The sequence below is a fragment of the Phoca vitulina genome, unplaced genomic scaffold (genome assembly GCF_004348235.1).
Source record: "Phoca vitulina isolate PV1807 unplaced genomic scaffold, GSC_HSeal_1.0 scaffold28, whole genome shotgun sequence".
Lineage (NCBI taxonomy): Eukaryota > Metazoa > Chordata > Mammalia > Carnivora > Phocidae > Phoca > Phoca vitulina.
Window position 1 is genome coordinate 1,366,679 of NW_022589731.1, and position 26,469 is coordinate 1,393,147.

Sequence of the window (26,469 nt, forward strand, 5' to 3'; positions counted from 1 at the left end):
CCAAATCTGCTCCTCCCCCACTGTGCCCCATGTCACTAAAGGACTTCATTCTTCCAGGTTCTCATGCCAAACCTCCCCCAACCCCTTCTCATATCTACATCCAGTTCCTCAGCAAGTCTTGTCGCTTTTATCACTCAAATCTATCTGGAATGTGACTACTTCTCACCATCCTCACTCACTATCACCCAAGTCCAAGCCATCGTCTGCTGGACCACTGGTCTCCCTCCTTCATTTCAGTCCTATATGCTCTCTACTCTCCACACAGTGAAGTGTATCTTTTTAAAACATGTCATACCGGGATGCCTGAATGGCTTAGTTGGGTGGGTGCCTGACTCTTCTTTTCAGCTCAGGTCATGATCTCAGTGTCATGGGATCAGGCCCCGCATGGGGCTCCATGCCCAGCGCAGAATCTGCTTGTCCCTCTCCCTCTGTTCCTTCCCCTGCTCTCTCTCAAATAAATTAATTAAATCTAAAAAAACAAATGTCATATCGTTTTCACTCCACTGCTCAAAATCCTCCAAAGGCTTTTTTTTTAAAGATGTTATTTATTTATTTATTGCCAGAAAGAGAGAGAGAGCAGCAGCAGAGGGAGAGGGAGAAGCAGGCTCCCCGCTGAGCAGGGAGCCTGACGGGAGCTTGATCCCAGGACCCTGGGATCATGACCTGAGCCGAAGACAGGCGCCCAACCGACTGAGCCACCCAGACGCCCCCCCACAAAGGCTTTACATCTCACCCAGAACAGAGTCCAAAGTTCTTACTTTATCCCACCTACCTAAGCTTCTTGCTTTCTCAGATATACCAAACACATTCGTATTGAAACTTTACACTGCTAGTCCCTCCTCCTGGAATGTGTTTCCCTCTGATAGCCACATCACTCCCTCACTTTTTTCAAGGCACTGTTCCAATGTTACCTCATCAGAGAAGCCTTCCCTCCACTGCTACAAAGAAAAGCCTTGTTACAACTTCTTTGCCTACTTAATTTTTCTGCTAGCCCTTATCACCAACTGAACATCCATTTGATTTTTATCTATAAACAAAGACATTGTGTTCTAGAGTAGGCCCTCACTATTGGTGAATGAATGGAGTGAATTTATGGTGCCTCTTCTTTGGGCCAAGTGTAGTCCTAAGGCTAGGTACAGGAACAGATAATCATTAGGCTGGAAATTAGTGGTGAAGAGGTTTCTTAATCCCAGATAGATGAGGCTATAGCAACTGACAATAAACTACTTTGAATCAGTTAAAATCTCCAGGCCCAACGTTGGGAATTGTTGGAGCTGGCTGATGGATACATGGGGGCTCATCATACTATTCTATATGTTTGAAATTTTTTAAAGGTTTTATTTATTTATTTATTTACTTATTTATTTAGGAAAGAGCACAAACGGGGATAGGGGGAGAGGGAGAGGGAGAAACAGACTCCCCGCTGAGCAGGGAGCCCAGTGCAGGGCTCCATCCCAGGACCCCTGGATCACGACCTGAGCCAAAGGCAGACACTTAATCCGATTGAGCTACCCAGGTGCCCTATGTTGGAAACTTTCTATAATAGAGTTTTTCTTCTTTAAAAATCTTCAGATAAATTACAGCTCAGAATCTTATATTTAGAAATAGCTCAACCTCTACGGGCCCTTTTAGAGGCAGTTGTGGAGACTGGAAGAATTCATGCCAATTCCAGCTGGTAGTTTATGAGCGCTTTGAAAGGACAGTTGTAATCATTGGCAACCAGCACAGGCTAAGTTGAAGTATACCAAACTAACCTCATTTTGTTTTAATGTAAGGGTTAAGGATCTGGTTCACCACGGGACTGTAGTAGACAATATCCCTGGATTTCAGCAAAATTTTTGGTGGTATTTTATGATATTCACTTGAGAGGCTCACAGTGGGATGGAAAGGCCTGCTTTGTTTTATATCAGTTTAAGGAAGAGCTTCATCCTAGAATTAATAGACTGGGTATTTTGAACTCTCACTCTGTCCCTTTCTAGCTGTTGTATTTGGTCACTACTTCACCTCTCTGAGCCTTAATTTCTTCATCAGTAAAGGTAATATTTACCTCCAAGGTTGTTGGGAGGAAAAATAAGAACTTATACTAACAGTACCTTAACACAGTACTTGCCACATTCCATTTGCAAGATGAAGAGGAGGGTGAAATAACAGGAAATAGCTCATATCAAGGGCTATAAGAGTCTGCTTTTTATGCAGACCTATGCAGGCCTGTAAATCCATTATTAAGGTCAGGGGCGGAGGCCCCTGAGTGGCTCAGTGGGTTGAGCATCTGCCTTTGGTTGAGGTCATGATCCTGGGGTCCTGGGATCAGCCCTGCAGCATCACACTCCCTGCTCAATGGGGAGTCTGTTTGTCCCTCTCCCTCTGACTCTCCCCCTTGCTCATGGTCTCGCTCACTCTCTCTCTTTCAAAGGAATAAATAAAAAAGCTAAAAAAAGAAGAAGAAGAAGGAGGAGGAGGAGGTCAGGGGCAAGTTGCTTGGAAAATCTGAAACAAAAGCCTGTGTTCTACCATGAGCCTAAGGGGGGACGACTCCAAGAATGGAGATTGCTCATGACACCTCCTAAAGAGAAACTCTACCTATCACGGATCTTCAGCCAGAGTCAGTACTTTATGAAATCCTTTACTGATCTTGCTGCCACTGAAGGTGTTCCAGCGGAGTTGGGAGCTATAGAAAAGGCAATTTCCTACAATGGAGGAAGTCCGAACCGTAAAGATTTTGGATGTCTTTTCAATTCTAATGTTCCAAATCTCTGTGATGGATGAGCAAGACCTGAGTCTCTCAGATGAACCCCTCATTTACCTTCCCTGGCGCAGAGCTCCGGAGCTCAGGTCTGGAAGTCTGGCCCCCTGTGACCCTGCCATTTATAGAATAAGTTTCAGGTTCAGATGGTCTCTTCCAGGGGAGACTGAGTAAGGGAGACTGAACATGAGAGGATTACGGAGTCTCCTTGCGGCTCCAGAGAGGCCGCCAGATGGCGCCTGGGACCAACTGCAAGATCAACTTCCTTCCTCTTCCCCCAACTCTTCCCGGCAGCGGGGCCCCGCTCCGGGCGGGGGACCCGAGGGCTGGGGCCCGCCAGCTTCCCCCTGGAGTTCCCCGGCTTCAGAAGTGGCCAAGAGTTAGGCGCACCATAAGCCGAGTGGCAGCAGGGACTGCCAGCTGTCTGGGGTAGGCAGGGTGGTGAAGAGACCGGAGCCGGCGCCCTTGGCTGGGCGACGGCGCTCGGTCAGAATCCAGCCTCGGGCAGATCCCTCTGCCAGAGCTCGAGCTTTAGCTGACCATCATCCTACCTCCCCGCTCCCCTGCTTGAGCTAATATTTCCCCTCTAAGGGGCGCGCCCGAGTCGCTCCGGATTGGCTGCACGAGTCCGGAGTTAAACTTTCAGCCAATGAAAAAGGTCACGGGGCGTGACGCACGGAAACGTCACGGGAATTCCCCCCTCCCGGGGGTGGAAAAGGGGCTTTCCCAGCTGGAGCCCTGGTGGCTGTGGAGAGGTGTCGGGACCCGTCCGAGGTGGGTCGGGCCGGGAGAGAAGCCGGAACCGGAGCCGCCGCCGCGGTGAGTGGCCGGGTTCAGACCCCTGAGTGGCCGGGACACGGGGAAGGGCGGAAGGAGGGCCCTTAACTGACCGAGTCCCAGGGCTGGAGAGCGGCATATGCACGCACACACACAGAGCACGCGCAGGAACAAGACATACGGAAACCCACCGACGTCCTTGCACAACAAAACAAAAAACAAAAAAAACGCGCGGACCCATACGTGCACCTACGTGTATGCTAGCGATCGCACAGCACTGTCCGTACACTCAGACTCGCACACACGTACATGCAAACATGCTCACCCGTGTACAGGTGCCTGGACCCATACCTTTCACGCACAAACTCAGATCTGTTCACCTGTACCCTTATATATAAAGACATGCTCAGACGCGTCCACACTGAGTTTAAGGACGCTCACCTGTACACAGCCTTGCTCACTGGCACATGCATATTGACACCACACATACACAATATTCATGCACACACTCTATACCTCTAATAGAAACACACACTAGAGACACACACGGCTATGGGACCGGGGCAGGGGAAGTGGGCACCCAGAGCAGGGGCGGTGTGGGAACTGCTGAGATGTTTCGGGGAGAGGGAACAGAAGAGTCCATCCCAAGAAGGAGACACCCTTCTTTCCCCCGCCCCACGGCCCCAGAGTCCGTTCTCGGGGCAGAACCCCGGGGCCCCCCACTGGGAAGAGCCCCCGCCTACAGGCCTTCGGAAAGGAGGCCTTCCTACAGCAGGAATGTCCCCCCAAAAGCCCCCGGGTGAATCAGCCGTGGCCTCCCTCGGGGTAGAAAATCCCAAGGTTGCTCCAGGACGGGGGAGGGGAAGGGGGCGGGAGGCGGGCCTGGCCCGGGCCTGAAAGCGTTCGGCAGGTTTGAAAGACCCTCCAGTCCCCGGCGCCTGCCCTGGTGTGTGGAAGTGGGCCCAACCACCAGGGGCGCTTCCCTGGGTCTTGTTGCCCCTCTGCCCGCAGAGAGGCTGCCAGGAGCTCAGAGGCCAGCAACCACCTCGCGCCCCTCCCGCCGCGGGGGCGTGGCTAGTGGCGTCATTTCCAGGCCCGCCCCCTCCGGCCCCGCCTCCCCCTGGTATTTTCGGGACTTTCCTAAGCTGTTCTAACTTTCCTGCCGCTTCCCCGGCCCAGCCCAGCCCAGCTCCGGATCTCGCTCTCCACCGGATCTCGCCCGCCACACCCGGACGGGTGGCTGGAAGAGATCAGACCCTCCCCCAAATCTGGGTCCCCCTCGCCCCCCCCACTCCTGTCCTGATCTGTCTCTCCCTACCCCCGCTACTTCCCCCACCCCCCATCTAAGGCGGGCGCCTGAAACTCTGGGAAACAGAACCCGGCCGGAGCCACCAGACACAGCCGGGCCTAGCCCAGAGACATGGAAAGTTGCTACGACCCAGTGAGTCACGCCTCCTGGCTCTAAAGCCGGGCCGGCTGTCCCCACGTCTGTCTCTGTCTGCCTGTCTGTCGGAGTCCGCTCTGCTCCCCTACACTTGTAATGCTCTCTGATTATCTCAACCTGCCGGTCAATCTGTCTGCCTGTCTGCAAACTTCTTCCAATAGGAGCTTTTTTACGGGCCTGAGGAGGAAAGGGAGTGGTTACTCAGGGCTGGGAAGTGGAGGGCTGTGGGGTGGCTCAGAATCAGTTGCCACCCCAGTCTGTCTCCAAACCAGGCTCTGGATGGCATGATTGAATATGATGACTTCAAATTCGACCCGTCCATTGTGGAGCCCAAGGAGCCAGCCCCGGAGACAGGTAAGTTCCTTACCTCTCCTTGTCTTAGAGAGGGGCGAGGGAGGAGCGTGTGCCCTCTGCCTTGGGGAGACCGGCTTAGAAATCCTGGCTCAGCAAGGCCCCTCTGTCCCCAGCTGATGGCCCTTACCTGGTGATAGTGGAACAGCCTAAGCAGGTGAGCGAACGGAAGGGGTGGTGTGGGATGACTTCAGCTGTGGGGACAAGTGGGGGAGTTGTAGCTGGGAGGCCATGGGGAGGGTCACTGATCACAGAGGCCACTTGAGGTTGGAATGGTTGGCTGCTGCTAATCACGGTGGTGTGGCTTGGGAGATACTGCCAGTTATTATGGTCACTGCTGGCGGGGGAGCGGGGCTGGCTTGGGGGGGGGGGGGGTCTCTCCTGGTCACAATGTCAATCTGCCCCGGGACGTTCAGCGAGGCTTCCGATTTCGATATGGCTGCGAAGGCCCCTCCCATGGAGGATTGCCAGGTGCCTCCAGTGAGAAGGGCCGGAAGACTTACCCCACAGTCAAGGTGAGTCAGGATGGTGCCGGAGGGTGGGCTAATGGACAGTGTGTTCAGGGGCATTACTGACAGCCCTCACCCCTCCCAGATCTGTAACTACGAGGGACCAGCCAAGATCGAGGTGGACCTGGTAACGCACAGTGACCCGCCTCGTGCTCATGCCCACAGCCTGGTGGGCAAGCAATGCTCGGAGCTGGGGGTCTGCGCCGTGTCTGTGGGGCCCAAGGACATGACTGCCCAGTAGGTGCCCCCTCGTTGCCTGCCAGTCCTAGGTCCCAGCCCACTTCTGTGAGCTTAGTATCTGACCAAGGGGTGAGATAGGTTGGGCCCAGAACCCAAGGCCCCAAGTAAAAACCAGGAAGGCTTCCTGGAGGAAGTAGGGCTGAGCTGAGCCCTGGCCGTGGGGAGAGTGCCTCAGGAGGAGAGAACTGCTGGCAAAGCCTCTGACTCCCCCTCCCCCACCCAGATTTAACAACCTGGGCGTTCTGCATGTTACCAAGAAGAACATGATGGAGATTATGATACAAAAACTTCAGAGGCAGCGACTCCGCTCCAGGCCCCAGGGCCTTACTGGTATGGAGGGAGGAGGGGTCATGGGAGGTGACCATGGAAGGAGTAGAGGAGGAGGAGGAGTGCCGGGCTCACATGTATGTCCACCGCCCAGAGGCTGAGCGGCGGGAGCTGGAGCAGGAGGCCAAGGAGCTGAAGAAGGTGATGGACCTGAGCATTGTGCGGCTGCGCTTTTCTGCCTTCCTTCGAGCCAGCGATGGCTCCTTCTCCCTGCCCCTGAAGCCAGTTATTTCTCAGCCCATCCATGACAGCAGTGAGTATCCTGACCATCTGGGGTGCCAGGCCTAGGTGCCAGAGGGGGCATGGGGGGCAATCTCAAGCTGTGGAGTTAGACAGGCCTGGGTTTGAACTTGACCCACCACATATGAGCTGAGTGATCTTCAGCAAGTCATTTTCCAAGTACAGCTTCCATGTTGGGTAAATGAAGATACTAGCAGTTCCTGTACTTCTTGTGGTTGTTCAAAGAATAATACAAAGCACCTGGCTCCATAAATGGGGCCATGGCTATTATGTCATCTCAAGTAATTGATATCCCCCCACCCCCACAGAGTCTCCTGGGGCCTCGAACCTGAAGATTTCTCGAATGGACAAGACAGCTGGCTCAGTGCGGGGTGGAGATGAGGTTTATCTGCTTTGTGACAAGGTGCAGAAAGGTGAGGCTGGAGCCCAGGCTGGGAGCTAGGGACACTGGGTATCAAGATGGGGAGCCAGGGCAGCTCTAGGACAAAAGGCCCTGGAGATTCTACTAGGAGCTGTGGCCAAGCTTCAATTTTCCCTATAGATGACATCGAGGTTCGGTTCTATGAGGATGATGAGAATGGATGGCAGGCCTTTGGGGATTTCTCTCCCACAGATGTTCATAAACAGGTACCCTAGGGCCAGGGCCAGGGCCAGGGCTAGGGGGCTGAACTAGGCCAAGGCCTCAATAACACCTTATGCCCTCCAACCCCCTGCCAGTATGCTATTGTGTTCCGGACACCTCCCTATCACAAGATGAAGATTGAGCGTCCTGTAACCGTGTTCCTGCAACTGAAACGCAAGCGTGGCGGGGATGTGTCGGACTCCAAACAGTTCACCTATTACCCTCTGGTGGAAGGTGGAGCTGGGCTGAAGGGGGGGGGGGGTCCCTGGGCTGGAGTGTCCCAGAACTAGATCAGGGGACCCATGAGTCAAGTCAGGAGTGGGGAAGGTCCCAGGAAGAGGTGGTCCTAGGAGACAGCCTGAGGGCTTTTGGAGGGAGGGCCATGACCAAATTCAGGACAGAGCTCTTGAGGCGTGGTGCATAAGTTGGGGTTTTAACATCTCATTTCCCTCTGGCCCCAGACAAGGAGGAGGTGCAGCGGAAACGGAGGAAAGCCTTGCCCACCTTCTCCCAGCCCTTCGGGGGTGGCTCCCACATGGGTGGAGGCTCTGGGGGCTCGGCTGGGGGTTATGGAGGAGCTGGAGGAGGAGGTGAGGGGCCGCTGGTGGCGGGAAGGGGGACGGAGGAGGGGTAAGGAGGAGAGAAGCTGGTGGGGGGGGAAGAAATCCGGGAGAGTCCTGGCTGGTGCCTCCTACCCACAGCCCGGCCTGTATCCGCAGGTGGCAGCCTCGGCTTTTTACACTCCTCCTTGGCCTACAGTCCCTACCCGTCGGGCTCGGCCCCGATGGGCTGTTACCCCGGAGGCGGGGGCGGCGCGCAGATGGCCGCCGGGCCTCCCGGCGTGGATGCCGGGGAGGAAGCGGCGGAGCCGGGCACGTCCCCCCTGACCCCCCAGCGCGAACCGCAGGCCCCGGACCTGCTGCAGCGAGGTACAGCCTCTTGAATCCGGGCGGTCGGGACGCTGCGGGTGGGGACCGAACCTGCGCCCACGCCCCTGTCGCCCCCAGCCCGGGAGTACAATGCGCGCCTGTTCGGCCTGGCGCAGCGCAGCGCCCGAGCCCTGCTGGACTACGGCGTCACGGCGGACGCGCGCGCGCTGTTGGCGGGACAGCGCCACCTGCTGACGGCTCAGGACGAGAACGGAGACACGTAGGTGGGCGCGAGGGCGGGCGGGAGACCTGGGCTCCCAGGCCAGTCAGGGACTTGGAGCGCCAGGGAAGGTCGTGGGGTGCGGGGCGGGGAAGGGACTTGCAAAGAGCCAGGGCTGTGGAGGCGGACAGACCCGGTTCCGAGTCCGGCCTCACTATGTACTAGCTGTGCTCAAGGTACTTGATCTCTCCCCGTTTCAGTTCTGTTGGTTGTTGAGAGCACAATGATAGTACTTACATACTGCACGAGGTGCTGGGGAGGATTAAGTTCAGGTGCAGCGATGCCTTTGGAGACGTCTGGGCTCCACAAGCCCCAGTGACGGGGATCATGGAGGCGGTGGGGTTTTGAGGGTAGAGGATGCCCTGAGTGGCTGGGCTTGCTGGGCCACATTCTCTCTCACATCCCTCAGGCCGCTGCACCTAGCCATCATCCATGGGCAGACCAGTGTCATCGAGCAAATAGCCCATGTCATCTACCATGCCCGACACCTGGGTGTTGTCAACCTCACCAATCACCTGCACCAGGTGAGGGGCACCTACGGGTGAGGGGGCAGGAGTTGGAAGGCAGGTGGGCCGAGGCCAGGGGGGAACCTGGCTCATTCTGCCTGTGTCTCCAGACGCCACTGCACCTGGCAGTGATCACCGGGCAGAAGAGCGTGGTGAGCTTCCTGCTGCAGGTGGGCGCAGACCCGGCACTGCTGGATCGGCACGGAGACTCCGCGGTGCACCTGGCTCTCCGGGCAGGTGCCGGTGCCCCCGACCTGCTGCGCGCCCTGCTGCGCAGTGGGGTTCCCGCCATGCCCCAGCTGTTGCACATGCCGGACTTCGAGGGTGAGTTCATCACCTCATCTGGACCAGGGGGCAAAGGTGGGAACTGGGGAGGGCACCTGGCGAGTGTTCACACCTGGTGTGAACATGAGGTGTTGAGGTCAGCTGGTCAGGGGGCCACATTGGCTTCGCAGCTGTAGGCTGAGTGCCTGTGTCCCTAGGGCTGTACCCAATACACCTGGCGGTCCGTGCCCGAAGCCCCGAGTGCCTGGATCTGTTGGTGGACAGTGGGGCTGAAGTGGAGGCTGCAGAGCGGCAAGGGGGCCGAACAGCCCTGCATCTAGCCACGGAGATGGAGGAGCTGGGGTTGGTCACACACCTGGTCACCAAGGTGGGACTGAGGATTGATGAGGGGGTGGGGCCAAGGGTTGTGGAACCAAGGACGGTGAAGATGCAGGGGGCAGGGGCGACCAGTCACTGGGTGCTGTGATCAACCGCTCCCTTGCACCCCACAGCTCCGTGCCAACGTGAATGCCCGCACCTTTGCGGGAAACACACCCCTACACCTGGCAGCTGGACTGGGATCCCCCACCCTGACCCGCCTCCTTCTAAAGGCTGGTGAGCCTCATCCTTGGGGCATATGAACAGGGCTGGGGGGGAGAGAAAGGGGTGCCTCCCAGTCCCCCCCCACCATGTGGGTTCCCATTGTACCTCCTCACACCTCCCTCCCTCCCGAGGTGCCGATATCCACGCAGAGAATGAGGAGCCCCTTTGCCCACTGCCTTCGCCCCCCACCTCTGGTAGCGACTCAGATTCTGAGGGACCCGAGAGGGACACCCGAGGCAGCTTCCGGGGCCACACACCTCTTGACCTCACTCGCAGCACCAAGGTGAGGCGAGCCTGGAGCCAGAAGCACCAGGGACTGGGGGTACCTGGGCTTATGGCTGGGGCCCGGAGGGGCTGGCACCTGGGCTTGAGGACTGGGGTGGGAGGTCATCAAATGGAGGCTGTCTCCCCAGGTGAAGACGTTGCTGCTAAATGCTGCTCAGGACACCACAGCACCCCCCCTGACCCCGCCCAGCCCTGCAGGTGAGAGCTCTTCACCCACTGCCAGGCTGCAGACCCCTGCTCACAGAGCTCTCTTCTTTAGAACCTCTGAAGGAGGGCTCCCTTGCTCCATCCCTGTTGCCACCCGCTGCCCCATCCGTCAGATTCCCGTGAGAGCAAGGTGCCTGCCTGGGTCCATCTCTGGGCGTAACAGACACATCTGCGTGTGTGTCCCTGTCAGGGCCAGAGCCGCCACTTGAGGATACAACCCTACAGAACCTGGAGCATCTGCTAGATGGGCCAGGAGCCCAGGGCAGCTGGGCAGAGCTGGCAGAACGGCTGGGGCTGCGCAGTCTGGTGGACACATACCGGAAGACCGCCTCGCCCAGCGGCAGCCTCCTGCGCAGTTACAAGGTCAGTGGGTCCCCATCCCCTGCTCCATGCCTGGCTTCTGTCCCCTGTCTCCCATCTCAGGTGCTCCCTTGGCCCCAGGGCTCCTGGTCCCCACACTCCAGTCTCCTGCCTTTTCCTTCTCTCCAGCTGGCTGGTGGGGACTTGGCAGGCCTGCTGGACGCCCTGTCTGACATGGGCCTGGAGGAAGGAGTGAGGCTGCTGAGGGGCCCCGAGGCCCGAGACAAGCTGCCCAGCACAGGTAAAGGGGTCCTACCTGGAACGCAGATCCGGGCCTGGAGGGTGGGAGGCCTATAGGACCCTGCCTGTTTGCTACCGCCTTCCCTGTGCCCACTCGCCCCACAGAGGTGAAGGAGGACAGTGCGTACGGGAGCCAGTCGGTGGGACAGGAGGCAGAGAAGCTGGGCTCGGCCCCCGAGCCGCCAGGAGGGCTCTGCCACGGGCACCCCCAGCCTCAGGTGCACTGAACTGCTGCCCACCCCCCACCCCTCCCCGGGCCCCTCTGTACAGCACCCCCGTCTAGTCCGGTTCTTATTTAACACCCCATGCCCACCCCTCAGTTGGGGCAAATAAAGGATTCTCCTGGGAAGGGGGGACACAGCCCCCTCCCTAACTTACAGCAGTCCCTGATGTGACTCTTGTCCCCGGAACCAGCTGCCTACCCTGGCCCCAAGCCAGGTACCGGAGAGAGAAGGAGGCCCAGCCAGCAAGTCCAGAGCAGTTTTAATGGGAGTGGAGGCTGTACAAAGGGCAGGGCCCACTGACGGAGGGAGAGCGAGGCCATGCTGTCCCCAGACTGTGTAGGGGGGCCTAGGCATGGATACCCTTCCTCCACCTCTGGAAAGAGAGAGGGTGAGCCTCAGGGAGGAAGGAGGGAAAACCAGCTCAGCCCCGACTCCTGGCCTCTATCTGAGCCAGGCCCCAGGATGGAGGGGGATTGCTGGTGTCGGGGTGGGGGTGGTCTCAGCAGAAAGCAGAAACGTCAGGCCTCCCCCACAAAAAAAAAGCATCAAAAGTCCAAGGGGCCCTGGCCCCTCCCACTCCAGCCCTCCCCACCCCATACGAAAAAGTGCAAAACATTATCACAAAATGGGGGTCTCAGAGGGGCCCCTAACCTAGGCTCCCGAGGCCCATGCCCTAGCCCTGCCCTGCCCCGGACACCGCGTCCGGCGCGGTCGGGCCCTGGGCCGAGGGGCCCTCACGGGTGGCCCGAGGCCGGCCCGGGCTCAGGCAGGGCTATGTCATGCAGGTGCCCAGTGGGCGCCAACCCCCCCACGCGCCTACCCTCAACTCAGAGCTTCCACCGCCCACTGCTTGCCCCTGTGCGAGGCTCTGAGCCATGACCCTGAGCCCGGGGCTGGCTGGAGGGGTTGGCCTGCAGGGAGGGACTGGAGTGAGGGCCGGGGAGTCCATCCGCCGTGCTCCCGGCCTGGGCCAGCGCTGCCTCTACCGCATCCAGCTCCTCACTGGCTGCCTTCAGCTTGACGCGGAGCAGCGCGGCGTACGTGCCGTAGCGGGATTTCTGAGGCAGAGGGCGGGGCTGTGAGCCTGCTCTCCCCCCTCTGCCCATCTCAGCCCCGTCTGGAGAAAAAAGCTAGGAGACCGCAGGTTCTTGCCCACCCAAAGCCCCATGGCGACATGAGCCCCGGTAGGTTGGTGACCCTCTGTGGGCGCTCTTGAGGCTGCAAATTCTAACAGCTAATACTTCCCGAGCCGGGACTAGAGTTGGGAAAAGTGAGCACTTGAGCACTTGACAGACCTCATCTCACTTCGTTACCCTGCTGGGTACAACATGTCATCCCCGGCCCACAGAAGAGGAAACAGGCTCAGAGGGGTTAAGCAACCTGCCCACGGTCACCCAGCTGGTCCTATTCTCCTAGAGCCCATGCCCTTAATCTCTAGCCTGAGCCTGTATATGGGAACAGAGAGGTCCCACTGATGGAGAAAGGAGCCACAGAGGCGCCAGTGCAGGGAGGCTCACCTCAAACTCCAGATAGGCCTCCTTCTGCCGCTGCTCCTCAGCCTCCTTGCCCCGGGCCTTCCTGCCCAGTTGCGCAGCCCGGTGCTCTCGCAACTCACTTGCCATGGCCTTCAGCTTGGCCTCGTGGGTCCGCACCTGCTCCTCCTAGAGGCCAGGGGGAGTGTAGTCAGGGTCACTCTAGTACATACAGTGCCTTTGTGCATGTTTTTTAAAAAGCTGCCCCATCCTGTGGATGAGCAAAGCACCGTGTCTAGGTTAACGCCTTGGCAAGTGGAATGGAGACCGTATTCCAGCCTTCACTCACCCCCCATGGCCGGTGTCCTGGTGTGGTGGACATCTACGTAATCACCCACGGTAGCCCTGAGTGCAGTTGGGCTGGGCCTGCCCCACTCCATCCCACTGGCACCAGGTGGACGGAGTTGGGAGTACCTGGGAGAGGCGGGTGGCAGCACTGGGCAACAGAGGGCGGCTGAACTTCCTCTGGGAGCTAACAGCAGCTGGGAAGGGGGGTGCAGAGAACATGGCAGCCACTACATTGATGCGAGTGATCCAGGACTGCATCTGCTCCAGGCTCCTGGGGAGACAACACGGCCACTTAGAACCTGGGTCCAGGATTCCTGTCCGGGATGCCTCTCCTGGCTCAGGGTGTGGCCTGGGAAGAAATGAGGCAATCCAGGGACAAGAGAAGGGAGCAAGGTGGGACTGGGGCAAAGGGGTCCAGGATGGGCAGGAGGAGGGCACTCACGGGGCCTGAAAGAGGAAGACCCGCCAGTCTGCTGTGCGCAAGTAGAAGACATGGGGCCTCTTGCTGTAGTCGCTAGCGCGCGTGGCCAGTGCATGGTGGATGCTGATGGCATTCTTTAGCTCTGCCTCTGATAGGGCCTTCCCGGGCTGGTACTCCTCCTGCAGGGGTGCCCATCTTGTCCTGGCCATGGTCCCAGCCCGGCCTGGCCCAGCCCACCCACACTCCCCTGAGCCAGCTCAGCCCCAACCCCTTGGGCTGGCCCCGCACCTTCTGCAGGTAGAGGATCATGCCCTTGAGGATCCCGTGGAAGCTCTTCCAGCCCCGCTTGCCCCGAGGTGCTGGGGGGAAGGAAGACAGGTCAGGGGGCCTGAGACCCGCCCTCTCCCCTCCATCCCCCAGACCCTCCCCACCCAGCCACGTACTCTTCCTGCAGTCAGGGTCTGCGTGCACCTTTCGCACCAGGGCCCCATGCTTGTAGACTGCAGCCCCAGGCTCAGGAGTCAGGTCCAGGAAAGGGCTGGAGCCGCTGCCACTGCCCCCGCTGACCCTCTTGATGACCTTGGGGTTGGGGTCGGCCAACTCAGACAGAGAGCGTCTCAGCTCCTCCTCGTCTCTGCAGGTGTGATCACCTCAAAGGGGGCTGGCCTTGCAGCCACAACCCCCCCTCCGTCCTAGCCTCTGCCCCCACCCCAGGAAAGTACCCCCTTGTCTGTGGAGGGAGTGGGGGAACAGCTCCTCTCACAGGGTGTGGCTCCCCTCAACCCGAGGCTCCCCGGAGCCTTGTCTCCCGCCTCAGATCAGCTCTCCCCAGGGGTAGCTGTGCCCCCCGCTCAGATGAGCATTCCTCCAGGTAGCGTATCTTCTCACTTCGGTTAGAGCTCCCAAGGGTAGGACTATGACTGTTCCTTCATCCCCATCCTTTTCTGTTTCTGCACATAGACACACCAACCCTCACCCCCTTCTCCACTAGGGCAAATGCACATCTGACTCAACGGTCTCAACCACACCCAGCAGCATGCTTTGCTCATAGTTTGTTGGGTAAATGGTGGCAGAAGTGGCTTCCTAGTGGTCGCCTAGTACCTCTTGGTCAGCAGGCCCTGCTAGATATCGAAAGAATCAGGTTCTACCCTGTCACTCTGTTGATCAAAAACCTGCAGTAGCTCCCTATTACCTCCCACAAAGAGCCCATGCTACCTCTCTGCCAACGCTGCCTTTTCCTCTTTTCACTCTCCAGCCAGCCAGGCCCGCCTCCTCTTGGTCTCCCCACCCCACACTCATTTCAGCCACCACATATTTGCCTCCCAAATATCAACTTCCCTCTCCCCAAATGCTTCCCCTACTTTAAGGCCTGCCCCAAGTCCCAATCTGCACCCCAGTCCTGAGCTCTGCCTCCTCAGGTCTTCTCTCCTGCAGACTGGGAGCTCCCAACGCAACCGATCCGTGACTGGACTCTCAGCAGACACCAGCAAATATGAGTGATCTATTGACTGTTTCGATGAGGCTCTCCCTGTCAGACTGGGGGTCCCAAGGCTAAAACTGGACCTCCTCCCTTAGTCTGGACTCCTCTAAGACTTACTCTGAGTCTCTTTCCACTGAGGCTGCCAAGAGTAGACAATGTGGTCCCTTGTTCTACGACACTCTGGATTCCCTAGGACCTAAGAGGGGGCTCTACCTCCAGAGACTTCTGCTTTCCCACTTGGTTTGCCAAGGGACCTTCCCTTTTTGTTTCAGCACTCCTCCTCCCAGGCCCGCTGACAGTGGCCACCCACCCCAGCCTAGCTTGTCATAACAACCCAGCTGAAGAAAAGACACAGATCCCCAAGACCAGGCAGCCATCTCCAAAGAAGGAAGTGAGGCAGCCTCGGTGCCTCTCACGGCTTCACCCGCCTCCCCTGCCCCAAACCCAACCTGGACTCACAGGGCCTGCCTCAGCACTCTCAGCCTCTCCAGGCAGCCCCTTCCCCACACCCCAGCTCCCTCACCACACAGCCCCAGGACTCACATGGCCCACTGCAGCTTTTCATTCTTGATGGAGCTGTACAAGGCCTGGGAAGGGAGGAACAAATCAGGCAGGTATGGGTCACTCGTGGGGGAAGCAAACCATGTATCCCAATGCCAGAGCTCAGAGCCCTCCCTCCTAAGTCAGGGGAGGAGAGAGCGGGGAGCGGGGGCCCCGCTGGGTGTGATGACCAAGAACACAGGCTCCGAAACAGAGTGTTAGGACACAGTCCTGTTTCACTTTTGCTGCAGGACTTTGGGCAAGTATCTGTGGGGAGAACAAATGTAGTAACAGGCGTGTAATGTAGAGCAGGCAGTCGGCACAGGGCACCCAGGCATATAGTCGATGCACCGTAAATGGCAACTGCTCTTATCATCTTTGCTGTTGTTATTGTGAGGGGTATCCCGCCCAGATCCTGGGTGGGAGAAGCACAGCACTGGAAGGAATAGAAAAGAGCATGCCAAGAAGCTCTCCTTTCCCCAGTCGTGTGCCTTGGCCTGTTTCCATAGGATAAACCCACACAGAACATATGGGGAAACTGAGGCCCAGCAACAGGGATTCACCCCCGTCACCTCCCTCTCTGGCTAGCAGAGAGCACATTCTCATGACTCCTAACCTCTGGGCAAGCTGAGCGCTTCCCCCAGCCCAGACAGCCCCAGCAAGTCTAACGCCAGGGTGGGTGAGCCCCCTGCCCACTGACATCCTTCATGTTACCGGACAGTGAACACTAGTCTCAAAGGCAGAAGTTTTAGCTTCCAAATCCTGCACACCCCAAGCTCCCTGTGAACTCCTGAACCAGTCACTTCCCCTCTGTACAGTTGTCATGGGGGACCTGTGGGGGCCTTGGGATGGTAGGGTAGAGAATGGGCTCCAGGAGTTGCAGAGGGGACCCCTCTTCTTGGGAGTGGCCTGCAGCATGGGTCCACAGCAGCACCTCCCACTGTGGGGGCGACTCCACCAGCCTGTCTGTGAGTGGGTGTGTCTCCAGCATGTGCGTGTTGGGCTAAGCGCGTGGCGTGTGATGCTGCCTGCGTGATCTGGGTGCAGTGGTGACGTCGGTGCCTTCTCCGTGATGGGACACAGCCCCCCACCCCACCACCAACATACCACAGTCACTGGCTCTCACTGCCCACTGTCACACTCAGCCACAAGGCTAGCCCAGCATCCCACATGTGCACATCCTGTCCAGGGGTGGGTACACCCCACAACCTCCACACCCTCCACAGCACAACCCAGCTTTATGCACACACAACCCTCCCAGCACACCCCCAGCCCAAGCCCGGCAGAGCCCAGACCCTAAACCCTCACTCTCCAACTCTGGGCCAGGAGGTTGAAGTGGCCACCCAGATCCAGCCTGTCTCCAGCCTTCCAGTTCATCCCCTGCCCCCTCGGAGGACCCCGTTTGGCCCACAAACACGTCTTCCTTCCGAAGTCCTAAACCCTATGGGTGAGCCCCATGTCATGCTCCCAGCTAGAAGACCCAAAGACCCTTTGGTTTGAGATGCCCACCTTAATCCGACCGTCTGTGCCCTTCCCCCTCCAGTCCATGCCCACTCCTGGCTACCCATGGGCTCTGTCCCTGCCGGGCTCGGCCCGCCCGCCTCAGTCCGACCGATGCCCCTTCGGCTCGTGCCACCTTCGGTGCCTCCCTCACACCGCCCCCTCAGCCACACCACCCTCCACAACCCCCGCGGCCGCCCCCCCCCTCCAGCCTGGCGTGGGCCGCGGCCCCAACGCCCTCACCGCCTTCTTCTTCTTGCGGCTCTGCAGGCGGCTGACCACCAGGTCGGTGTAGAGCACCGGCTTGAGACTGCGCGAGCGCTGCGGCCAGCCGTAGCACAGGGTCTCCGCGCCGCGGTGGGTGCGCCCGTAGCGCACGGAGCACAGCGAGCGCGAGCGCAGCCGCCCAGCGCTGCTGTGGATGCTGTTGACGCCGATCATGCTGGCCCGGCCGGCGCGCCGCGGCCCCGGGCCATGCCCCCGCCCGCCCTCGGCCCGGACGGCCCGGACGGCCCGCGGACGGCTCCCCCGACAGCCGGCGCGAGCGGCCCGGCCCGAGCCCGGCCCGGCTCCCACCGACGCACAGAGCGCGCCGCGGCGGCGGCGGCGGCGGCGGCGCTGTCGGCTCTGCGGCTCCGCGCGAGCGGGAGGGGGCCGCCGACGGGGAGGGAGGGCGAGGGCTGGGGGCGGGGACGGCGCAAAATGGAGGCGTCCGACAGCGCAGGGGCCCGCGGCGCGCCGCCACGGGGGCGGGGCCTCGGGGGCCAGCGTGGGCCCGTGCGCGAACATGCGCGGCAACGGGGGTGATGGCGGTGGCGCCGGAAGCCCCTAGGCCTGCGTCTAAGAAGGTGGGCTGACCCTGTAGGGTCTGCAGCTCCCTCCTGGCTCGTCACCTTGGGGGGACCAGGGGCGGAGGAGGTGGGAACGCGTCCCCTCGGCCCCTTCTCCCCGCCCCGAGCCAGGACAGGCCACGCAGGAGGGGCGGGAATGGAGGCAGCCATGGAATCGCACCAGCCTCAGCCAACTCACCCAACCGAAGATAGCTCAAACGCCCGAGGCTGTACCCCAACTCACGTACACACAGCCCAGTTTACAGACATACACCCCAACTAGCCAGATCACCAATCCACACTCACCCCAACTCACAGACATTGCAAATTCAGATGCACCCCTCAGAATTTAGTCTTTAACTCATACAATCCTTGCTCATGGATGCATGCCATAAATCAGACAGCAATTTGTAGATATACACCCTAATACACAGAAAGACCCAATATACACCCCAACACAGATACACTCTCTAAATCGTAAGCCCTTAAAGCACAAACATACCCCAAGCCAAACCCCCTGATTTACCAACACCCTAAAGCATAAACATTATATATACACAACTCAAGCATACACCCCAACTCTTTGGCACCCCAAACTCACAATGGACATCCCCCCGATTCCGATACATTCCCAAACTCAGAAGCCCAACACACCCCAAGTTCACAGACGCACCCAAGGACACTCCTGTGCAGTCACATGTATGTGATGGCCCAGAGACCCCTTTGCCAACCCTAGAGGTTTCAAATGAGTCCAGGCCTCTCTGCATAAAACCAACGGATCAGGGAAAGGAGTGAAACTACAGGACCGGGACACCCTCTCCTCCTCCCATGCATACCACTCCCTGTGTAGCTAAATCCCTCAAGTGCTGGCCTGTGGGAGCAGGGCCCGGCAACAGGGGAGTCAGAAGAGCAGTGTCTAGTCCCAGCTTGAATGTAACTGGCTCTGAGACCTTGGAAAAGCCTTTGTCCCTCTTGGGCCCCTCTACCTCCGGGTCCCTCCAGCACAGTGGTACCAGAAGGGCCTTTGTGGCCATATAACCTGGGGCAACGGGTGGAGGGGGAGGAGGGAAGCAGGGGCACCTGTGTGTCCCTGCCCTATGCTGAGACCCCTCCCATCCTCGGTGAACACTGGAGGAGGGGCACTTAAAGCAAATGCAGGGTCCAAGGCCGTCTGATCACGGGTTTTCGAGAGCTGTCTCCCCTCCCCCGCTGCGCACGGCCAAGACTGCACATAAGTGCGCATGTTCCGGGGGAGCCTGCGTGTGGGGGTTGGGGGAGGGGGCGGTCCCCAAGCTGAGTCACGAGAGCCCAGGCTCCAGCAGCAGGAGCTGGGGGCCGGCAAGCCCCTCACCTCACCGATTTCCACGCTGCCGCCGACAGGTCCCCATCCCTCCCCTCCAGCAACCTCTACCCTGCCCGTCCCCCCCCCCGCCCCCCCCCCACCTTGAGCAGCTCCCTGGGGAAGTCTCCGCCTTCATTGAGGCCCTCCAGGTTTCCGATGAAGTCTCCGCAGGTCATGCGCTTCCCAATGTTCTAAGTGAGGGCACAGAGGACTGTGAGGGGGGCCTTGGGCCCCAGGCCTTGAAGTCTCTGGACGCAGTTTTCTGGGCTCCCTCCCGCCAGCCCCCCACTCACATGGCCGTGGAGATCGGTGTTGAGTAGCATGAGGGCGCAGGTCAACGTGTGCGCACCGTCTAGGGGAGAGTTAACATTCAGCCTCGGCCACATCCCACGGGTTCTTCCCACAGCCATCTTCCCCAGCCTTCCAGTTTATCTCCTACCCTCTTTGGCCCCCAGTCACACTTTTTAAAGTCTTGAACCCCATAGTGAACCCTCCTGCCAAAGCCCTCTCTTTTCCAGCAGATCCCTAAAAGGGACCTTTTCCCCAACACCCACGGGCCTCGGCGAGTATGCACTACACACAAGCCAGTGGGCCCCTCACAGTTACGCTGCCCAGTGCAGCCAAATCACATTGTCTGTGGACAGTGGCGTGCAAATACACCCGCTCCTGACCACACACACTAGACCCTAGCAATGCCTGCCCACAGGCACAGTTCCACCTTCCTGAAGCCATGTCAGCACTGCACACACGCATGCTCACACGCCTGCAAGCCTGTGCATGCATTCACTCCCACACACACACTCATGCTCCTATGCACACACACTGTGCCCATCTGCTTTGGTGACCAGCTGGGAAAGCCCTGCCCCCTGGCTTCCTCACCCTCTGAGGACAGGGCTCCAGGATTGCACTGGAAGTATCTCTGGGAGAAGTGGGCCAGCACACGCTCCCGTTCTTGGGTCTCACCCATTAAGGCCAGCTCCTTCAGAAACACCCTGGGGAGTGGGGAAGAGGCAGCATGTCACCCCTACCCAAGGTCCCCTAACCAGGCAGCCCCAGCTTTTGGCCATGCCCAGCCATCCTGGGAAGGATGACATCAGGGCACCTTAGGAGAGGCATAGGGGCTCGGAGGAGGCACAGCGGAGGCCCTGCACACCAAGCCTGGAGAGTGGGGGCTGCCCTCAAAAGGCTTAACACCCACCTGAGAGCTTGGTCCAGAGTCATGCCCGTGAAGACAAAGAACTTGAGGTACTCGCCAGCCACAAGTTTGCTGAAGTCATTGCTGTGGGCAGGGCAGATAGACAGGTGGAGTCTCAAGGGAAAGGCTCCAGGGGCCAGGTGGGCTTACCTACAGCCCCGGGGCTGTTAGACAGAGGGGATGTGGAGGTGCTGCCCACAGGATGCATCCCTCCTCCCCCCATTCTCAATCCCAACCAATGACTTTACTTCTTGCCCAGGTGCCGGGCCACATCGGCCTTCCGGAAGCCGTCTAGTCGGTATAGCCTCTTAGCTAGGCGCTGCGCGGCTTCCAGGTCTGCTTTCTGCCCATTGGACAAGGTGTCTGTGCTTCCCAGGGCCAGCCGCTCTGTGCTGTCCAGCTCTGAGTCCGAGTCGGACACCAGCTGGCTCAGCGGTGGTTCGCTGCCGGGGTAGAACACCAGCTCAGAGGTAGGGCAGTCCCTCTGGGGCCATTCCGATCCTTCCTCTGCCTCCAAAACCGGAAGACAGAGAGGGGGTATTTGGGACACGGGGAAGGCATTTTTCTTTTCACCAGAGGACACTGTACAGGTTTCCTCTATCAACTGATGCCATCCTTACCATCTCTCTGTAGAAGTCCTACATCAAATTTAACCCACATCCATCTTTCTGCTGTGGGAATTTTGACTGCTTCTCCAAAGCTCCCTATGGAGTTCGCTATTAGGCACAGATTTCCCATCTCCACACTGGCCCTACTGAGAATATAGTCCTCTATCTCTGAGAATATGGGCTAAGGTGGGATATAGATAGGCTGCCAGAGAAGAACAGTGGAGGGTCAAACAATGATTTGAGGGCAGCAGGGACACCTTCCCCCTCCTATGTCTTTCTTGTTCTAGCCTTTGCCTTGGTCCTTCTCTTCCACCCACAAAGAGGCAGACTCTGGGGTAGAGGGGAATGGGGGTCAACGTGCACCCCATTCATCCCGTCTCCTCCTCCCCTTCCCTTCCCGCCATCCCAGCTGCTCTACTCGCAAAGCCACCTGTCACCCCAGAGACAGAGGCCGGAAACTCCTGGTTGCTAGGCAACCCTGTCTCCCTGGCCACCCCCTCCCGTTGCCATGGCTTCCGTGACTGAGAGGGTAGCTGGCTGAGGGAGAGCAGAAAGGTTAGACTGGTGAAAGGACTTCCTGGAGAAGGGTGAGAGGCTCCTGACTGAAGAGGGGAGGCGACAAGGGAGGGAGGCAATGGGAGAGGCTGGTGGCTGCGTCTTTGGGAGAAGCCTCCAGGCTGGGTGGAGTACGGTCACAAGAATTCTAAACAGGTTAGAGGCTCTGCCTGGGGAAGGAAGGGCCTTCCTAGAAAGAAAGGAGGGTGTTCTCTGGGAACTCTTAAATCTTGAATCATGGTTTTTCAAGTCACTGGATCTGAGACCAAGGGGGTGGGCTCCCCCTCACAGCCAATGGAAGTAGCCCTCCAAATGGAAAAACAGACATCTGCACCCCCTAACCACTCTATCAGGGGTCGGGAATATAAACTGCCTCTTTGCAGTAGGGCTCTTTCCCTTGGAGCAGCTGTTCCGGGGGCCTGGGGACCTCAGTTCTGAGGAACCAAAGGAATCACTCACCTGCCCAGGGGTGCTGCCCCCAGCCCAAAGCTGTCCTCTGAGTGGCAGGGACTAGGGGGCTCCCTCCTTGGGGCCTGCTTGGCTCCAGCCTCTGCCTCCTCTTCCTCCCGTCTCTGTGTCCAAGGCCCATCAGCAGCAGAGCTGGTACCAGAATCTGGCTCAAGAGGTGCAAGTGGGGCGGGAGCAGGAGGGTCAGGCCGGGGGGCAGGGGGTTGGGGAGGCAGCTCAAAGGTGAAGAAGGGGCTCTGGGTTGGGCCAGGTGAGGCCAGGGCCTCCAGCGAGGCAAGGCTGGTGTAGGAGGTGCCCTTGGCTCGGTGTGACTCCAAGATGGCTTCAAACACACAACTGAAAGAGTCAGGCCCATCAGCTGAGGGGCTGGTCCCAGGTAGAAAGGGCACAGGCGACTTGAGAGGCCCAGGGTGAGGCATCCGGGTGCCTGGCCTGCAGGGGCAGGGAGAGTCTCTGATCAGGGGCCCAAAGGACAGCTCTTGGGTAGCATTTCATTGAATTCTCATATGACTCTGTGAAGGGGACTATCACCTCCTTTTCACAGGCCCCAGCCCTCTAAAAAAGCCACCTGGGTAGGGAGTCCCCACTACGGGTTCACCAAGCTATTCAGTGCCCTGAGGCACCCCAGCCTTACCGTCCCTAGCACCCAATCCCTTCCTCTCTTCCTCCCTGCTAATCTCCCTTTCTCCTCCTTCTCCCTGATCCTCTCCCCTCCTGCCATCCCATTTCTATTTCTGGCAACATCTTAGGAGAAGAAGATGAGGCTCTAAGCTGCAGTGGGGTGTGAGACGGAGAGGAAAGCCCCCACACTCCCCATTCTCCTGCCAGGATCCAGGATCAAGATTGATGCTCCCACACCCCCAGGCTTGATTCTGGCCCCTGGCCTCTCACTCTACCTCCTGTTCTTCACTAGAACCCCTTTCCTCCTCACTCTACCTCCTGTTCTTCACTAGAACCCCTTTTCTGGCTGCTCCCTACCCTATGGGCTCTTGCTGACATACCCCACCCCGTACATCCCCAGCATTCTGGCAGGCCTGGGGCTTCTGTCCAGAATCTCCTGCTGCATCGCCCTGTCAGCACTGCTAGCTTGGTCCTGACCCTCCCAGTCCCACCCTCATCTCCATTCCAGTCCCTCTGACCCAGCTCTGCCTTTGGGCCAGCTCCAAGGAGTAAGCCTCATTCTTTTCCCATTCCCGCACTCACCGGGCCCCCTCTGAGGCCTCAAACACCTCGTCGTCCACTTCCTCTTCCCCACCTGCTTCGTCCTCGTCCTCATTTCCACTGCCCAGGCTGGGACAAGGGCCAAAGCATGGACCGGGATGTGGGGCAGGTGAGCGGGCAGTGCCAGGCGGGCCCTCAGAGCTGGGCTGACTCTCGATGGCCGAGTCAGCATCCTCCCGCTCAGCCAGCACCTCATCGATGTCCGTCTCGCGGTAGCACCTCAGGGGCACCGTGTCCAGGTCCGTCTCGGAGTACTTGGCTGCTCGCCCCACAGCCACCCCAGAGCCCTGCCCTGAGCCCACCCCAGGTGGAGATGGGGGGGCCTGCTCTGGGGGCTTAGCACCTGCAGTATGTATAGGCATCCTGGTCAAGAGGTTATCCTGTCAGCTACCTGTCTTGATACTGTTCTAGGAAGGAGCTCTTTCCTGTTGCCTCATATTGGCAGGAAGATTCTTTCACTGTCTAGCCACCATTCTTCCTGCTACAAAGTCAGCTTGTTCCTGGTGCCAGTGAAGCTCGTTTCAAATCAAGTTCTTGTCAAATAACTTTGAGGGGCCCGAGGGAGACCAGCTTCTTTTCTACTTCACAGAATGACCCTTGATATCCCGCCATCCCCTCTCTCCACAATCTAGCTTCCTCCAGGTGCCCAACCCAGCCATGATCCCCTGACCCGCCATCATAACACAGATGGAAAGTTTAAGACCTGGAGAGGCATTAGCCAACTCATGAGCCCAGGAAAGGACTGGGGGGAGGTTTAAAGGAAGGCTCCCTACCATGCCTCAGCTGCTGTGGGGAAGGCCCTGCCCTGTTCCCCTTGCCTCATCCAGGATCTTACCTGAGCTTGGGGGGTCCAGGGAGCCATAGAAGAATTCCCATTTGGCTCGAGCAATTCTCTGGGCATGAGAGGAGACTTCCCGGGGGGAGGACCAGGTGTCTCCCTAAGCCAAGGAGGGAGAGACAGACACAAGCACCCAGAGGTAAAGCCACACATACAAAGACACAAGAACATGGGACAGAAACACAGAAAGAAAAACACACAGGGACAGATATAGAGGTGCCGAGGCACAGGGACAAACATGTGGGGCAAGAAAGAGACAGATTTAGGACAGATCGAAGAATTCAGAGTGAACAGCTGACAGGCTCAAAACTTCCAAGGGACCAAGCCTTGCCCCTATGCTGGGGCTCTGGGGTTCCAGGGAGCCCAAGGGAGGTCGCATACCTGGTTCAGGAGTCCAGTGTCAGCAGGTCCTGGGAATAGCTTGGCCAGGTGCTCAGAGGGTCCCCCCAGCCCATTGGGGAGAGAGGAGTAAAGGCCATCTGCCCCAACCTGAGGTTGGGTTGGTGGCCCATGTATAAGGCCCCGGCTGCCAGGCCCAGCTGAGCCTCCTCCGGCTGGGAGTGGGTCTGATGTGGATGCCTCTAGCCGCAACTTCCGGTTGGAGCCAGGCCCCAGGGCTGGGGTGGGCCTGGGAGGAGAGACCCCACCCAGGTCCCAGCTCCGACTCAAGCCTCCTGGAGCAGGTAGCCCATTCAGTGGCCTCACGCTGGCCTTCTCCACAAAGCGGAATATGACCACAGAGCTCCGAGCCCCTGGTGGGGGCTGCCCAGTGGGTGAAGAGGGTGCCCAGGGTGAGGGAGCAACACGGGGTGAGGGGGGCCCACGCAGGGGTGTACAGGGTGCTGTCACACGTCCCAGTTCCCGGCCTCGGGGACCTGGACCTGCCACCCGCCGTAGCAGGGAGCCTGTGCTGCCATACATGCTGGCTGGGGGGCTTTGTGGCACCGGGCCTTCGGGGAGCCAGCGGCGTGGGCATCGTGGTGGGGAGATGGCACAGTCGCCCTCCGAGCAGAAGCGCATGGCACCCTGGGCCATGCTGGGGCCGGGGGTCAGGCTGGGGGGGCAGGGATGGCGAGGCCAGGCGGGGAGTGAGGGGGCAGCATGCTCTTCAGACAGGCCTGCAAGAGAGGAAGGGGGAGCAGGGGGTGAGCTGCAGGGAAGGTGGATGGGCAGGAGAGCAGAGACAGGGAGGGGAAAGCAGGATAGGCCATCTGAGAGCCAGGGGCCTAGCCTGTCCTGGGAATATGGCATCATTGATCCCACCCCTAGAAATGATCAGGCCTCCTACTTGGGCTACTTCCATGGAGGCCTGAGGAGAAAAGAATTGTGTCCCCAGTAGGCCCCTGGCCCCTTTCCTTCTGTCTGGGGGCCCTAAGCATCACCCTGGGAGGAGAAAGGAAGCTATTTCAGAAGTTGAGTGAGTTCAGAGTCCCTGTGGCATTTTGGAGCTACTTCTGGTGGAGGAGGGGGAAGGCTGGTAGCCCACCCTCTGGACCAGGAGTGTCAGCCAATCAAAACCATCTTACAGCCATGGGTCCCCCACAGTCTCTTTTATGGAGGCCCCTCACTCAGTGAGAGAGAATTCAGGCCTCCTAGAAGGAAAGGCAGGAAGATTGGGGGGGGGTGTTATATAGGGATGATGAGGGGCTGAGAGGCATATGGTGAAGGGGAGGAGAACTGAGGCCCCTACTCCTGATGTATACATGCTGAATGGGAAAGGGACATTCTTGTTCTTCATACAAGTACACACACACACACAGGGACAAATAATGTCAGTACACAGTTAAACATATTCATAGGCAATATCTCCTGCACACACAGACCCAGGCACACACATACACACATTACCCAAAGACACACCCTCATACACTCTCACAGTCATAACAAATATGTGTGTAATGGAAAGGCACATGCTTATTTTACACACACACTGTCATCAAACAAGAATACACAAAGAGACACACAAATATACTCACAGGGCCTCATTCTCCAATGCACACAGACAGGCGTATCAGACACTCACAGGGACCTACTAGTCACAATCACATACAAATACAGATGCACCCTCACACACACACTTAAACAGGAACACACACCCTCTCCCCCAACCCCCACCAGTCACCTGTCTCTGGGTGGGAAGGCTGCACCAGACCCTGTCCCTCCTTCCCTCTTAAGGGAATGACAGATCTTGTCCAGCCCTTAAAGGGGTGAAGGGGCCTCTGGTGGCAATGCAGGGTAGGGGCAGAGGTCAGGAGCAGCAACCCTGCCAGGCAGGTTTCCGAAGCTCAGTGGGGGCCCAGGGCATCCCCAGTGCAGCTCCGACTGGAGCTGCCTCAGTACTCACCGCTGCTCGCCTGGAGCTGGGGCCGAGGAGAGGCGGGGAAGAGGCTGGGCCCAGCTCAGCTGTGAAGGCAGCGCGGCTCCCGCTTGCTCCCGCTTGCTCCAGGCCCGCCTGCCTCTCAGTCCCTCCCCCTCCCCCCTACGCGCGGCTCAGGCAGAGCTAATCCCCCCACCCACCCCCCGCCCTTTTCCGGGGCCCTGAGCCCCGGAGGCTGGCCCC

The 26,469-nt window shown here is 58.8% G+C and overlaps 2 protein-coding genes across 3 annotated transcripts; one reads left to right on the top strand and one right to left on the bottom strand.

Annotated features, from left to right (window-relative positions):
• The first annotated feature begins 3,394 nt into the window (after positions 1-3,394).
• Positions 3,395-11,228, top strand: NFKB2 (nuclear factor kappa B subunit 2). Of its 2 annotated transcripts, XM_032423183.1 has the most exons (23): positions 3,395-3,562; positions 4,869-4,961; positions 5,237-5,318; positions 5,432-5,472; positions 5,732-5,830; positions 5,910-6,061; positions 6,288-6,394; positions 6,486-6,644; positions 6,940-7,044; positions 7,173-7,258; positions 7,349-7,487; positions 7,715-7,843; positions 7,973-8,182; positions 8,261-8,402; positions 8,812-8,926; positions 9,019-9,232; positions 9,391-9,560; positions 9,685-9,787; positions 9,907-10,058; positions 10,189-10,258; positions 10,458-10,630; positions 10,757-10,868; positions 10,973-11,228. In XM_032423183.1, the coding sequence occupies exons 2-23, from the start codon at positions 4,941-4,943 to the stop codon at positions 11,092-11,094; spliced, it is 2,703 nt and encodes a 900-aa protein (XP_032279074.1). In that variant the 5' UTR covers positions 3,395-3,562; positions 4,869-4,940; the 3' UTR covers positions 11,095-11,228. The 2 variants fall into 2 exon arrangements, with proteins under 2 accessions (XP_032279074.1, XP_032279075.1); XM_032423184.1 differs by lacking the exon at positions 4,869-4,961.
• A 105-nt stretch (positions 11,229-11,333) lies between these two features.
• On the bottom strand, positions 11,334-26,353 carry PSD (pleckstrin and Sec7 domain containing). The gene is made up of 17 exons (XM_032423181.1): positions 26,254-26,353; positions 24,291-25,027; positions 23,907-24,009; positions 23,054-23,414; positions 21,842-22,282; positions 20,468-20,662; positions 20,223-20,303; positions 19,904-20,016; positions 19,318-19,376; positions 19,126-19,215; positions 15,356-15,399; positions 13,776-13,966; positions 13,621-13,691; positions 13,354-13,511; positions 13,038-13,182; positions 12,609-12,752; positions 11,334-12,149 (listed from the first exon to the last, which is right to left on the bottom strand). Exons 2-17 carry the CDS (start codon positions 24,942-24,944, stop codon positions 11,919-11,921), a joined length of 3,081 nt encoding a protein of 1,026 aa, XP_032279072.1. The 5' UTR covers positions 24,945-25,027; positions 26,254-26,353; the 3' UTR covers positions 11,334-11,918.
• Positions 26,354-26,469: the final 116 nt, after the last annotated feature.